Source organism: Rhea americana, unplaced genomic scaffold (assembly GCF_003343005.1).
Source record: "Rhea americana isolate MKP2758 unplaced genomic scaffold, rheAme1 scaffold_602, whole genome shotgun sequence".
Classification (NCBI taxonomy): Eukaryota; Metazoa; Chordata; class Aves; order Rheiformes; family Rheidae; genus Rhea; species Rhea americana.
This window is the reverse complement of record NW_028186760.1, coordinates 23,065-34,893: the sequence shown is the minus strand read 5'-3', so window position 1 is coordinate 34,893 and position 11,829 is coordinate 23,065. Positions and strand designations below refer to the sequence as shown.

The following is an 11,829-nucleotide window of genomic DNA, read 5'->3' as shown; positions in this document are numbered from 1 at the left end:
CTCCAGGCCCAATCTCAACCTCCAGCCCCCCAATCCCATCCCCTTTTTAACTCGCTCATCCCCTTCCTGATGCTCCTCTGCCCTGCTCAGCCCCTTTCGCCCCTCTTCCAGCCCGGTACCGGTATCGCCGATGATGATGTATTTGAAGAGATACGCATAAGACATGATGCCCGGAACCAGGTCCGCCCAGGGCCGCTCTATGCTCGGAGCCAGCTGCCTCTACTCCTCCGACTTCCGGCGGCGCTCTAGCCGTCCTGGCTCCCTGACTCTTCCGGCGGCGCTCTAGCCGCCCGCGCGCCTCGGCTCCTCCGCCTTCCGGCGGCACTCTAGGCAGAAGAAGGGCACTTTGGGGCAGGGTGCTGCCAGCTCTAGTCTTCCCGGCCCAGTGTTACTAGGGCTAGAAAGGGCAGAGAAGCTTCTCCCCCTCTCGCCGCCTTTTATTACCCCCCGCCTGGTGGGGAGTAGGGGGGAAACCGCCTCTAGGGCCGGTGCGCCGGAAACGGCCTGAGGCGCAGTGACGTCAGGAAGGCGGGACTTTCTCTTCCGGGGTCGGGGCCGAACCGCGTCGCGGGGAGACTCTCGCTCGGCAGCGGAGCCATGGAGGTGAGTGGGGCCGGGATGGGGGTCGGCGCTTGGCGGCTCTGGGCCCCGGGGCTGCGCTGCTGCCGGGTCAGGAGGAAGTTTGGCTGGCGCTGGGGGCCCTCTGGGGGCGGGGGAGGGTTGCCATGGGGATGCGAGCCCGGTAGTAGGGTGAGATGGGAGGGGGTAAGGCGAGGGGGCTCCACCGGGGGGATGGGGGCACTGGAGATAGAGATGGGGATACTGAGGGGGAGGTGGGGAGGTATTGGGGGCGTGCTGGGGACTGTCTAGGGAGAAATGGGGGCACCGAGGGCGTGCTTGGGGCTGCCAGGGGCAGAAGGGGGCTACTTGGGGGGGGTAGGAGAGGCTACTAGAGGGGTTCTGGGGACTACTGGGAGGAGATGGGGGCTATTGAGGGGGTTCTGGGAGCCATTAGTGGGGAGATGAGATTGCTGGAGAGAGAGATGGGAGCTATTGGGGAGCGCTGGGGGCTGTATAGGGAGAGATGAGGGCACCAAGGGGGTGCTGGGGACTGCCAGGTGGCAGAAGGGAATTATTAGAGGGGTGCTGGGGGCTATTGGGGGAACATGAGGGGTGCTGGGGAGAGATGGGGGCTGCTTGGGGGGTACTGGGGGCCACTGGGGAGAGATGGGGGCTATTGGGGTGCTGGGGGCCCTGGCAGGTGGTGGGGTCTTGCTTCCCGCCTCACCCATTTCTGTTTTTCCCTCTCTCCTTCCTGCTTTCTCTGGCAGTTCCCTGGAGGCAATGACAACTACCTGGCCATTACTGGCACTGCTCACCCGTTCCTGACAGGGGCTGAGGTGAGGTGCTGGGCTGGGCTGGAGGGGCCAGGCCTTTCAGGGCGATGGGCGGAGGAAGTTTCCTCCTCTGCTTCCTCCTCCTCTTCCTGCTCTCTCGCCCCGCAGACCTTCCACACGCCCAGCCTTGGCGATGAGGAGTTTGAGATCCCCCCCATTGCCCTGGACGCCGACCCCTCACTGGCTGTCTCTGATGTGGTGGGCCACTTTGATGACCTGGGTGACCCCGGCAGCGCCGCTGATGCTGGCTTCTCTGCCCAGTATGGGGTGCAGGCACTGGACATGCCGGTGGGCATGAGCCACGGCCTGATGGAGCAGGGCGGCGGGCTGCTCTCTGGCGGCTTGTCTATGGTAAGGCGCTGGCAACGGCAGCTCTTTGCGCGCTCCGGCTGTGAGCCAGGGCAACGTCTCGCAATCCCACGCCTTTCTTTCTTTATTTATTTATTTTTAAAGGAGCTGGATCATTCCATGGGGGCACAATACAGCGCCAACCCACCGGTGACCATAGACGTGCCCATGGCGGCCATGAGCCCCGGCGGGCTGCTGGGCCACGGGCAGCTTACCACCATCGACCAGTCAGAGCTGAGCTCGCAGCTGGGGCTCAGCTTGGGTGGCGGCAGTAATGGCAGCGGCAGCACCGGAGCCGCTGCTGGAGCCGCTGTGCTGCCGCCTGCACCAGCCCGCTCACCCCAGGAGCGCCTCTCCCCTGCACCGTCCCCTGCCGGCTCCCTGCAGGAAGACGAGGCCGAGGAATTCAGGCGGGTGAGACTCTTCCTACATCTTTCCTCAATGCCTGTGAGGCTTTCTTTTCTTTTCCTTTTTTCTTTTATTGAAAAAAAATTCTCCTAAGTGGAAAAGGAAAAAAAAATGTTTTCTCTTCTTTTAGCAAGCCCCAGCCCAAAAGACACCAACGCCACCGCCGCCACCCACCACTGCCACGGCCACACTGGTGCTGGACCCAGGCCGCAAGCAGAAGCCTCCCAAAAAGCAGAAGAAGAAGAAGGACCCCAATGAGCCGCAGAAGCCCGTCTCTGCATACGCCCTCTTCTTCCGCGACACACAGGCTGCCATCAAAGGCCAGAACCCCAATGCTACCTTTGGCGAGGTCTCCAAGATCGTGGCCTCCATGTGGGACAGCCTGGGCGAGGAGCAGAAGCAGGTGGGAGAAGAGCAGCTGGCGAGAAGGAGGAGGTGGAGAGTGCCACGACGAGCCTCTGCCCTGGCAACCGCTGACCATCCTGTTTTCTATGGCAGGTTTACAAGCGGAAGACGGAGGCAGCCAAGAAGGAATACCTGAAGGCGCTGGCTGCCTACCGGGCCACTATCCAGGTGCGGAAAGGCCCAGAACCGTGCAGACAGAGGTGGGGTGGGGGTGGGGGGGCGTTTTCTGGGCACTGACTGCTCACCACCTCTCCCCACAGACCTCGGTGGAGACAGTGGAGCTGGACCCTGGCCCGACGTCGCCAGCCGCGCCGCCAGCTGCCTCACCGGCCCCAGAGGCCTCGCCGGCGGCCCCCGCGCCAGCCCCGCCGCCCAGCATCACCAAAATCATCATCCCCAAGCAGATGCTGCCCTCCTCACTGGCTGTCTCGTCGCAGGGTGGCGTGGTGACTGTCATCCCTGCCACAGTGGTGACCTCGCGGGGCGGGCTGCAGCTGGGGGCGGCGGCGGGGGCCACGCAGATCGTTACCCGCTCGGTGCTGCAGGCAGCTGCTGCCGCCGCTGCCGCACAACAGCAACAGCAGCAGCAGCTGCCCCGTCTGCAGCCACCGCCACTGCAGCAGATGCCGCCGCCACAGCCCCCCGCGCAGCAGGTGGCTGTGCTGCAGCCCCCGCCGCCGCTGCAGGCCATGCAGCAGCCACCAGCGCAGCAGAAAGCCCGCCTCCACCTGCAGCAGCCACAGCCACCACCACTGCAGATCAAGATCCTGCCGCCACCAGCCTTGCAGATCCAGCCGCTGGCACTGGCAGCAGAGGAGGAAGAGGTGGCCAGCCCCGAGCGCACCACTGCTGCCAGCGCTGCCGAGCTGCAGGGCTCGCCGGAGCCCGTGGAGATGATTGCGGCCGACGTGGTGCCCGAGGTGAAACCACCATCTCCCTCCCTCCCTCCCACCTCTCCCCCCAACAAGGCTTTTTGCAAAACAGGGAGGAGGGAAAAAACAAACAAACAAACAAAAAAATTTTGCCACCGTCTCACCAGGTGGAGTCGCCCACGCAGATGGCAGTGGAGCTGGTGGCCGAGTCGCCAGCGGCAGAGTCACCGCGGCCACGGTGCGTGCGCTCGGGCTGCGAGAATCCGCCAGTGGCCAGCAGCGACTGGGACAACGAGTACTGCAGCAGCGAGTGTGTGGTGAAGCACTGCCGGTGAGCTGGGGCAAGGATGCGGATGGGAAACCACCACCGCCGTGGTGCCCTGTTGACACCCTCACCCTTTTCCTTTCCCTATTTTTTCCCCCTTGCAGGGACGTCTTCCTCGCCTGGCTGGCATCCCGCAACTCCAGCAACAGCGTGGTCTTCGTGAAATAGCCCCCTGGGGCCCTGCACGGACTCTCTTTTTTGCTTTCTACGGCCGCAACGCGGGCACCATTTCCTCTCTGATTTCCATTAAAACGGGTGGGGTGGAGGAGCCGTGCTGGCCTCGTAGCTGAGCTTGAGAAGGGGAAAGAAAACCATGGCAGCCCGCAGCATCCTTTTCCCCCTCCCCACTTTTATTACAAAAAATGCGTGCATCCTGCCCCTGCTCCAGAGCATTATCAAGCCCGGGCTCTGCTACATGTTTTTGGGCTTGGAGATGATGCCGTCAGGATAATGCTGCTTGAACTGGGCCACTACGTCGGGGTCGAGAAGGTGGATGCCGTCCAGCTGGTTCCCCAGTGTGATCCTGGGGAAGGGTGGAGGGTTACAGGGCAGGAGGGGGGAAATACGGGAAAAAGGACTCTCTCGCGCAGCACCGTAGTACTCACCAGTTGGGCTGCACATTGTGGGGGCGGCCAAAGAGCTCGATCTTGCGGGTGCCAGGCGAGAGGCGCTCGATCATGCCGTAGATCTCATCGGGCTTGTGGCTGGTGGAGCGGACCTGAGGGGTGGCCAGGGTTGGGGGTATCACTGCAGGGTCAGTGACCAATTTTCCCCAGCCTCATCCCGGCTCTGGACTAACCTCTGCCACGATGACGTCGCAGTCGAGCCCGCGGTTGAAACCCTGTGGGTTTCCCTTCACCCCCACCTGCATAAAGAGGCAGAGGGGAGGGGGGAAAAGAAAGGGGTACAGGGGTGGGGCATGGGGCACCAGCCCTTCTCAGTAGGAAACTGGCTGCCAAAGACCCCAAACTGACTCCAGCCCCCTAAAGAGCCCAAACTGATCCTAAAAGACCCTGCACTGGACCCAAAACTGGCCTCAAAAACCCCCAAGCAGTCCCCAAGCATGCCTCAAAAGTGGCCCTAAAGAGCCAAAACAGCCCCAAAGACCCCAAACTGCCTCAAAAGATGCCAGACTGGCCCCCTAAGACCTGAAATTTGATCTCAAGATCTGAAACACCCCCAAGGTAGCCCCAAAGACTCAAAAGTGGCTTCCAAGACCTAAAACAGACTCCAAAAACCTGAATCTGGCCCCAAAGTGGCCCCTAAAGAGCCAAAGCTGCCCCCAAGGCCCCAATCTGGCCCCCTCCAAGCCCCCAAATTTGCCCCTAAGGACATCAAACAGGCCCCCCAAGCATGACTCAAAAGTGGCTCTTGAAGAGCAGAAACAGCTCCAAAGGTCCCCAAACCAGCTCCCCCCAAACCTGAAATTCAACCCCAAGATCCAAAACTGGTTCCAAACCTGGGCCCCAAGAGCTCAACCTGGCCCCCCAAATTTACCTGCAAAGCCTCTGCTGCTGATAGGGAGCTGCCACCAGCAGTTTCCTGGGGGCAGAGGGAGGGGTTTAGGGCACTGCTGGTGGGGGGGGGATGCAGTCACCTACCAGGCAGTGCTCCTTGCCATGGTTGAGCCAATGGCCTGTGCGCCCTGTGCGGATGATCCTCTGCAGCTGGTTCGTCTTCACCCAGATGATCTCGTCCACCCGCTCGTACCTGGCAACCGGAGTGGGCGAGCAGAGGGGTGCCGAAGCTGCCAGCAGGGGCAAGGAAGAGGAGGAATGGGGGATGCAGAACTCACCCCCAAAGGTTGAGGCACTCACGTCCCAGCTCCATGGCCCTGTCGAGGGGAGAAGATGAGAACTAATGGGGCCAGAAAGGGTTTTTTTTCTCTCTCCCTCCCCACAACCTGGGGGCTGTTTTTTTATTCCTCCCCACCACTCACCGTCCAGTGACCCAGAGGAAGAGGAAGCCTTCATCCTGCAGCACAGGAATGTTAAGGCGCCGCATCTCATCGTCAGTCAACGTGCCGTAGGGCAGCTCCATGTGGATGTCCCAAGGCGGGTCGGCCATGACCACGGCAAACTTGCCCAGGATGCTGACATCCAGGTAGCGGATGTCACAGCAGATCCACTGCGGCGGCGAAACGGGGGCGGCCGCGCGGTTATGGGCGCGTTCCCTCCCCGAGAACTCCCTCCCCGCGGGAAAACCACGCGATACCTGTGGGGGGAAGAGGCGGTCGACGCTGGCATCGCCGCTGACAGCCTGGGGCAAGGCCAGCTCCTGGCCAGGGTTGTGCTCGCGGCCACCCGGTGCCCCAGCGTCGGAGCATGCATCGATCTCATAGTGGACGTACTTGCAGGTATCCATGTGGAAGCAAGTGTTGAGGAAGGAGCAGTCACCCAGCGACTCGTCCGTGTGCTTGTTGATGATGCGCCTGGTGGTGGAGAAGGGGGGAGAAAAGAAAGAAAGAAAAGAAAATGAGATGAGATATGGGATGGTGGTGCCAAAGTCGGGGGAGACAAAAAGGGGGGAACGTCACCCACCGGAAATGGAGCTTGCGGCAGGGCCGCTCGGCGTCAGTGGCCTTCATGCACTCCTCCTTGGTGCCATAGTCGCAGAACTCCTGCACCTGGGCCCGGCCCCGTGAGCGAAACTTCTCTACGATGGACTGCTCCTTGGCTGTGGTGGTGTTGAGCAGCTCCAAGATCTCCTGGCTCACCTGGTGGCAGAGGCAAAAATCAAAGCCTGAAGCCTTTGGAGGGGGGATTCGCAAAATCCTAGAGACTTCAGGGGAAAAACATGACATCCTGTAGCCTTTAGAGGGCAAAACTAGGACATCCTAGAGCTTTTAGGGGGCAGACATGAAATCTTGAAGTCTTTAGGGGTGAAAATTCAACACCCTGTCACCCTTTGTGGGTGCTGGTGTCTTCTGCACCAGGGTGCTGTTACCTTCTTGCTCTGCTGCTCCTTAGTGGACTGCTGGCTGAGCAAGCTCTCGATCTCCCGGTCAACATCGGACGCCTGCTTGCGCCACTTCTTGGTTGGCTCCTTGCCGGGCTCGGAAGCAGGCGAGGCACCAGCAGGAGGGCCACCGGGGCCACCAGGCTCGGCACGGCGCTTGCGCTCAGCCACGGCACCAGTCATAGCCGAGAGCTTGGCGTGGTCGGCGTAGGTGACCAGGGTGGGCTGGGCGGCCTCCTCATGCAGCAGCCCCCGGCGCACCTCAATGAGCTCCTGGGCGGCGAACTTCTGCAGCAAGCTCTCTACACTGCGCTGCGTCACTGGCGCCTCCGGCTGCAGGATGCCGCGGGGTCAGCAGAAGGCATGGAGGAACAGAGGGAGGGAGGGAAGGACGGGGGGGGGCGGACATACCGTAGCGATGGCGCGGCAGATGGCCAAGGCGTCGGTGGGCAGCGGCAGCGCCAGGTCGGCCAGGTGCCGCAGCAGCCGCCGCTCCAGCGCCGGGTCCGTGGCCAGCTCCGGCGCTTCTCCACCACTGCCGGCTGCTCCGGCTGCTCCGGCTGTCGCAGGGGCCGGGGGCGCGGGGCTGGCGCTGCGGGATGGTGGGGCCAGTGCCAGCTCTGGGTGACGTGGGTCTGAGGGTGCAGGGGTCAGAGGGCAGCGGGGGTCGGAGGGCAGCAGAGGGTCAGAGACGTAAGGCTCTCCTCCCCCCCCAGCTCCTTTGCTGCCACCCTGGGGCACCCTGGTGTCCTCTGACCCCTGCTGCTGCTCTCTGACCCCTTACTGACACCCCTACCCTTTGGCCCCTGGTAATGCCCCCTGACCCCTTCCTGACACTGGCACCCTTTGACCCTGCTGCTGCCCTCTGACTCTCTCCTGCTGCCCTCCGACCCCCCCCTTACACCCATGAACTCTGACCCCTCCCGTTGCCCCGACCCCTCCTGCAGCCCGGCAGCCCACCCCCCCCCCACCCCTTGACCCTCCCCGCTGCCCTTTGACCTCTGCCCTCCCCTGGCAGGCACCGAGTGGGTCCTGCTTTCGCCGCCGCTGGAGCCGCTCCCGCAGCGAGTCCAGCTGCTTCTTGTGGGCCTGGATCGAGCTCCACGTGTCCGACATGGTGGTCCCGACCCCGCTGGCCCCGGCCCCGCGGCCGCCAGCGCCGCTCCGCGCCGCCACCGAACCGGAAGCGGGGCGGAGCCGCGCCCGCCTGGCCGCGGCCCGCCCTCAGCGCGAAGCCGCGTGGGCCATCTTGGCTGCTGGCGCGGCGGCCATCTTAGTGGCGGGAAGGGGCGGTGTCCTAGCAACGGGCGCCTGCCCTCACCCCGAGGCCGCGTGCGCCATGCTGGCTGCTGGCGCGGCGGCCATCTTAGCGGCGGGGCGACGGGGAGGGAGTGGTGTCCTGGCAACGGGCGGTGCCCGGCGCCGCCATTTTTATTGAGGGCCGGGCCGCCATCTTGCAGCCTGGCAGCGCCGCGACGGAGTGCAGGAGGGAGGGAGGGGGACCCCCACGAAAATGGTGCCATCTCCCTCCTCCCGTAGCAAGAAGCAGAGACGAGTCGTGGCGGGAGAGTCACCAAACGGCTTTAATGGAGGGTGGAGGGGTGGGGGCAAGGCTGGCACTATGCTATGGGGAGGGGGAAGGGGGTCACCATGGTGGCAGGGTGGGGGGAAGGGAGGGAGGTGCGCTAAAATTAAGACCCCAAAGAAATGAAAAGGGCACTAAAACGTGTTAAAACGCCCCTGGGGGCGCTACTTGTCGACAGGGCCAGGCGGCAGGGGCGCTGCGGCCTCAGCGGGCGCCGGGCGGGTGCGGGCCACCTTGGTGCCGGCTGCCACGAAGGCGCTGTACTGGCTCCAGAAGGAGAGGGCCGGTGGCGGCGGCCGGGCTGGGAAGTCAGGCGGTTTGACAGCCCCGCGGCTCGTCATTGTCGTCGTCGTCGTTGTAGTCGTTGGCGGTGGTGGCGGCGGTGGAGGGACATCCGGGGCTGGTGGGCGGGCACAAGGTGCCGGGCTGCAGCTCCAGCATGGGGGCACCTGTGGGGAGAGGGGTGATGGGGGGAGCTGGTGGCATCCCTACAGAGCGGGAGCATCCCTATGGGCCAGGAGCGTCCATAGGAACCACCAGCATCCCTATGGAGGGACCATGAACGTCCAGAGGGACCACCAGCATCCCTATGGAGGATCCATGAGAGTCCCTATGGACCACACCTGTCCCTATGGGCCAGGAGCATCCTTAGGGACTGCAAACATCCCCGTGGAGGGATCACAAGTGTCCCTATGGACCAGGAGGGTCCCTATGGACCACAAGTACCCCTAGGGAGGGATCATGCCCATCCCTACAGACCAGGAGTGTCCCTAGGGACCACCAGTGTCTCCACGGAGGGACCAGGAATATCCTTATGGACCACAAACATTCCTATGGATGGACCATGAGTATTCCTAGGGATCACCAGCATCCCTATGAACCATAAGCATCCCTATGGACCATAAGCATCCACAGGGACCAAAAGCATTCCTATGGAGGGCCCAGGAGTGTCCCTACAGACCACAAGTGTCCTTATGGACCAGAAGCATCCCTATGGAGGAACCAGGACCATCCCTATGGTGAGATCAGGACTATCCTTACCTGCCCAGGCTTCCTGGCCGCAGTCCCGTCGTGAGCATTCTCCTTGGCTGGGCTGGCTTGTGGCTCCTCCGGCGCCTCCTCCCTGCCATGCGCACCTCCTTCCTCCACTGTGGGCTCTCCAGCTCCCTCCATGGCTTGCGGGGGGCTGCCCACCCGGCGACGACCTTCACCTTCTTCCTCTTCCTCTTCCTGATCCTCATGCTCCTCCTCCTCAGCGGGGGGCTTCTCAGGCCCACTCTCGGTGGACTCCTCCTCAGAAGCATCCTCCTCCTCCTCCTCCTCCTCCTCTTCCTCGTCCTCCTCCTCGGAGAGCTCCTCGGGCTGGTGGGCTGGTGCCGGGCCACCATTGGGGATCTGTCCACCCAGGTGCAGGCGGACATGGTGCTGGAGACCCGGGGCATCGGCAAACGTCTTCTGGCAGATGGGGCAGGAGTTTCGGGGCCGGGCGGCGGTGGCAGCGGTGGCCGGGCCAGCTCGATGGGCAGCTGCATGGGCCCGCAAGTTGCCGCGAGTGGAGAAGGCCCGGCCGCAGGCCTTGCAGCGGAAGGGGCGCTCGGCGCCCGCGTGCTGCCCTGCGTGCAGCCGCAGCGCCCGGGGGCAGCTCAGCACCCGCCGGCACACCGGGCACTGGTTGGGCACAGAGGACGACGGCAGCCCGGCAGCTGCCGCTGTCCCCGGGGCCTCAGTGGCGGCGGCTGCCACCACGGTGGTCCCTGGCGGGTCGATCTTCTCCACCAGCTGCTGCAGCTTGGAGGTCTCCGAGGGGGCTGCCACCAGCGGCTCCAAGAGGAAGGGGAACGCGGCAGCGGTGTGGTGGTGGTGGTGGCCTCCTTTGAAGTGGTTGGCTAACAAGGCCCAGGCGGGCAGCTTGCCCGGTGGGGTGTTTTCATCCCCCTTGGCCTTCTCCTCTGCTGCCTTGAGCAGCACCAGCTTGCCGAAGCCAGGCAAGGGCTGGGGCAGCAGTGGGAGCCCCTCGGCGGCCACCGGCGCCTTCGGTGCTGGCTTCTCGGCAGTGTCGCTCTTCTCTGCCGGGGCGGCGGGGCGGCCAGCCAGCAGGTAGTCGAGGTGCTCAGGCACGGGGTGGGGGTTCATCTGGACGTGAGGGTAGCGGTCGCGGTGGCGGTGGAAGTGGACCTTGAGGTTGCCGCGGGTGGTGAAGCGGTTGCCGCAGACGTTGCACTTGTAGGGCCGCTCGCCGGTGTGCGAGCGCAGGTGGATCTGCAGGGCGCTGTCGCTGCCGAAGGCCTTGGCGCAGAAGCGGCAGCGGTGCCGCCCGCCACCGCCGACCTTCTCCTCTGCCTCGTTCCTGGGGCGCAGCGAGCTCTCCCGTGCCAACGCTGGGAACGCCGGGAATGCCGCCGCCTCGGCTTTCGCCCCCCACGGGCGGTAGAGGTGGAAGAAGGCAGGCTTGGGGGGCGGCCCGGACGCCGGGGCCCGCGGCGGCTCGGCTTTGGGGGCGGCAAAGAGGGCTGGGGCGGCTTTGGGGGCAGCCGGGGCGCCCAGCAGCAGCACCTGGCGGCAGATCTCCTCTGTGAGCTGCAGCTGGTGGAGCTGCCGCTGCTGCAGCACCCGCAGCTCCTCCAGCAGCAGCGGGATGTCCAGCGGCGGTGGCGGCGGCTCCGCGTCCATGCCTAGCGGCTCTGAGGAGCAGGAGGAGGAGGAAGGAGCAGCGGCAGCGGCTGGGGAGCCTGCGGGGCGAGAGTGAGCGGGATTGCCACAATCTGGACCCCAAATCTGCTCCCCCCCACCCGCTTTGGTGCTCAGAAAAAAGGGGAGATTTTCCTCCCAGATGGATGGAATACCGGCGTGGACAGACGGATGGGGAGGCCCAGGGATGGAAGGAAGGATGGATGGAGGGAAGGATGGATGGAGAGACCTAGAGATGGAAGAAAGGACAGATGTGGGAACGGAGAGATGGATGCAGGCAGGACTGGATGGATGGAGAAACCTGGTGACAGAAGGAAGGATGGGTGGATGGAGGGAAAGACAGACAGACATGAGGATGGAGGGATGGATGGACAGACACAGGGACAGATGCAGGCAGGCCAGATGGATGGAGAAACCTGGAGAGGGAAGGGAGGATGGATGGATGCAGGGATGGAGATAAGGAGGGACAGACGCGGGGATGGAAAGACAGATACAGGCAGGATCAGGTGGATGGAGAAACCTGGAGATGGAGGGAAAGACAGACGGGCATGGGGACGGAGGGAAGGACGGACAGACACAGGCAGGGCCAGATGCATGGAAGGAGCCGAAGAATGGACAGAGCTGGAACTGGAGGGCAGGATGGATGGACACAGGGACAGACAGATGCAGGGACCTGAAGGACGGATGGACACAGACACCCGGAGCCAGAGGGCAGGACGGACGGATGTGGGGACAGCGGGATGAATGTGGGCAGGGCTAGACGCACAGAGAGACCTGAAGGATGGACAGACGGATGGATGGACGGAGGAGCCGTGTGTGTCCCCAGGAAGGAGCGGGAGTGTG

General features: G+C 63.7%; 4 protein-coding genes across 5 annotated transcripts in view; 1 reads left to right on the top strand and 3 right to left on the bottom strand.

Moving 5' to 3' along the window:
* The window catches only part of RAB2B (RAB2B, member RAS oncogene family), a 3,936-nt gene extending 3,446 nt beyond the window's left edge, over window positions 1–490 (bottom strand). Inside the window, exons 1-2 of the mRNA XM_085319922.1 lie at window positions 445–490; window positions 120–326 (exon numbers count right to left, since the gene is read on the bottom strand). Of these exons, the coding sequence (XP_085176048.1) occupies window positions 120–165 (46 nt within the window). The 5' untranslated portion in view covers window positions 166–326; window positions 445–490. The remainder of the gene's footprint in view (window positions 1–119; window positions 327–444) is intronic.
* TOX4 (TOX high mobility group box family member 4) lies at window positions 295–4,023 on the top strand. Its single transcript, XM_085319920.1, has 9 exons — window positions 295–603; window positions 1,332–1,400; window positions 1,506–1,748; window positions 1,851–2,159; window positions 2,284–2,556; window positions 2,652–2,726; window positions 2,819–3,478; window positions 3,598–3,761; window positions 3,860–4,023. Exons 1-9 carry the CDS (start codon window positions 598–600, stop codon window positions 3,921–3,923), a joined length of 1,863 nt encoding a protein of 620 aa, XP_085176046.1. The 5' UTR covers window positions 295–597; the 3' UTR covers window positions 3,924–4,023.
* Window positions 4,024–4,084: 61 nt separating this feature from the next.
* Window positions 4,085–7,916, bottom strand: METTL3 (methyltransferase 3, N6-adenosine-methyltransferase complex catalytic subunit). The gene is made up of 11 exons (XM_085319921.1): window positions 7,736–7,916; window positions 7,125–7,348; window positions 6,702–7,046; window positions 6,296–6,471; window positions 5,970–6,186; window positions 5,695–5,882; window positions 5,551–5,589; window positions 5,357–5,465; window positions 4,555–4,620; window positions 4,361–4,473; window positions 4,085–4,278 (listed from the first exon to the last, which is right to left on the bottom strand). The coding sequence occupies exons 1-11, from the start codon at window positions 7,827–7,829 to the stop codon at window positions 4,167–4,169; spliced, it is 1,683 nt and encodes a 560-aa protein (XP_085176047.1). The 5' UTR covers window positions 7,830–7,916; the 3' UTR covers window positions 4,085–4,166.
* A 366-nt stretch (window positions 7,917–8,282) lies between these two features.
* SALL2 (spalt like transcription factor 2) overlaps window positions 8,283–11,829 on the bottom strand; it is a 7,565-nt gene continuing 4,018 nt past the window's right edge. Inside the window, exons 2-3 of one of the 2 annotated variants that reach the window (XM_085319915.1) lie at window positions 9,340–11,027; window positions 8,283–8,747 (exon numbers count right to left, since the gene is read on the bottom strand). In XM_085319915.1, the coding sequence (XP_085176041.1) occupies window positions 8,463–8,747; window positions 9,340–11,027 (1,973 nt within the window). In that variant the 3' untranslated portion in view covers window positions 8,283–8,462. Of the gene's footprint in view, window positions 8,748–9,339; window positions 11,371–11,829 lie in introns of those variants that run through there. The other variant, XM_085319914.1, reaches the window with a different exon arrangement.

Bases quoted from the DNA above. Each gene is read 5' to 3' on its own strand.
- TOX4 (XM_085319920.1), top strand. The intron at 2,160-2,283 runs GTGAGACTCTTC...CTCTTCTTTTAG, and splicing joins AGGCCGAGGAATTCAGGCGG to CAAGCCCCAGCCCAAAAGAC. The intron at 3,479-3,597 runs GTGAAACCACCA...CCGTCTCACCAG, and splicing joins CGGCCGACGTGGTGCCCGAG to GTGGAGTCGCCCACGCAGAT.
- METTL3 (XM_085319921.1), bottom strand. From the start codon at position 7,829: ATGTCGGACACGTGGAGCTCGATCCAGGCCCACAAGAAGCAGCTGGAC. The intron at 7,047-7,124 runs GTATGTCCGCCC...GGCATCCTGCAG, and splicing joins TCTGCCGCGCCATCGCTACG to CCGGAGGCGCCAGTGACGCA. The intron at 6,472-6,701 runs GTAACAGCACCC...CTCTGCCACCAG, and splicing joins AGGAGCAGCAGAGCAAGAAG to GTGAGCCAGGAGATCTTGGA.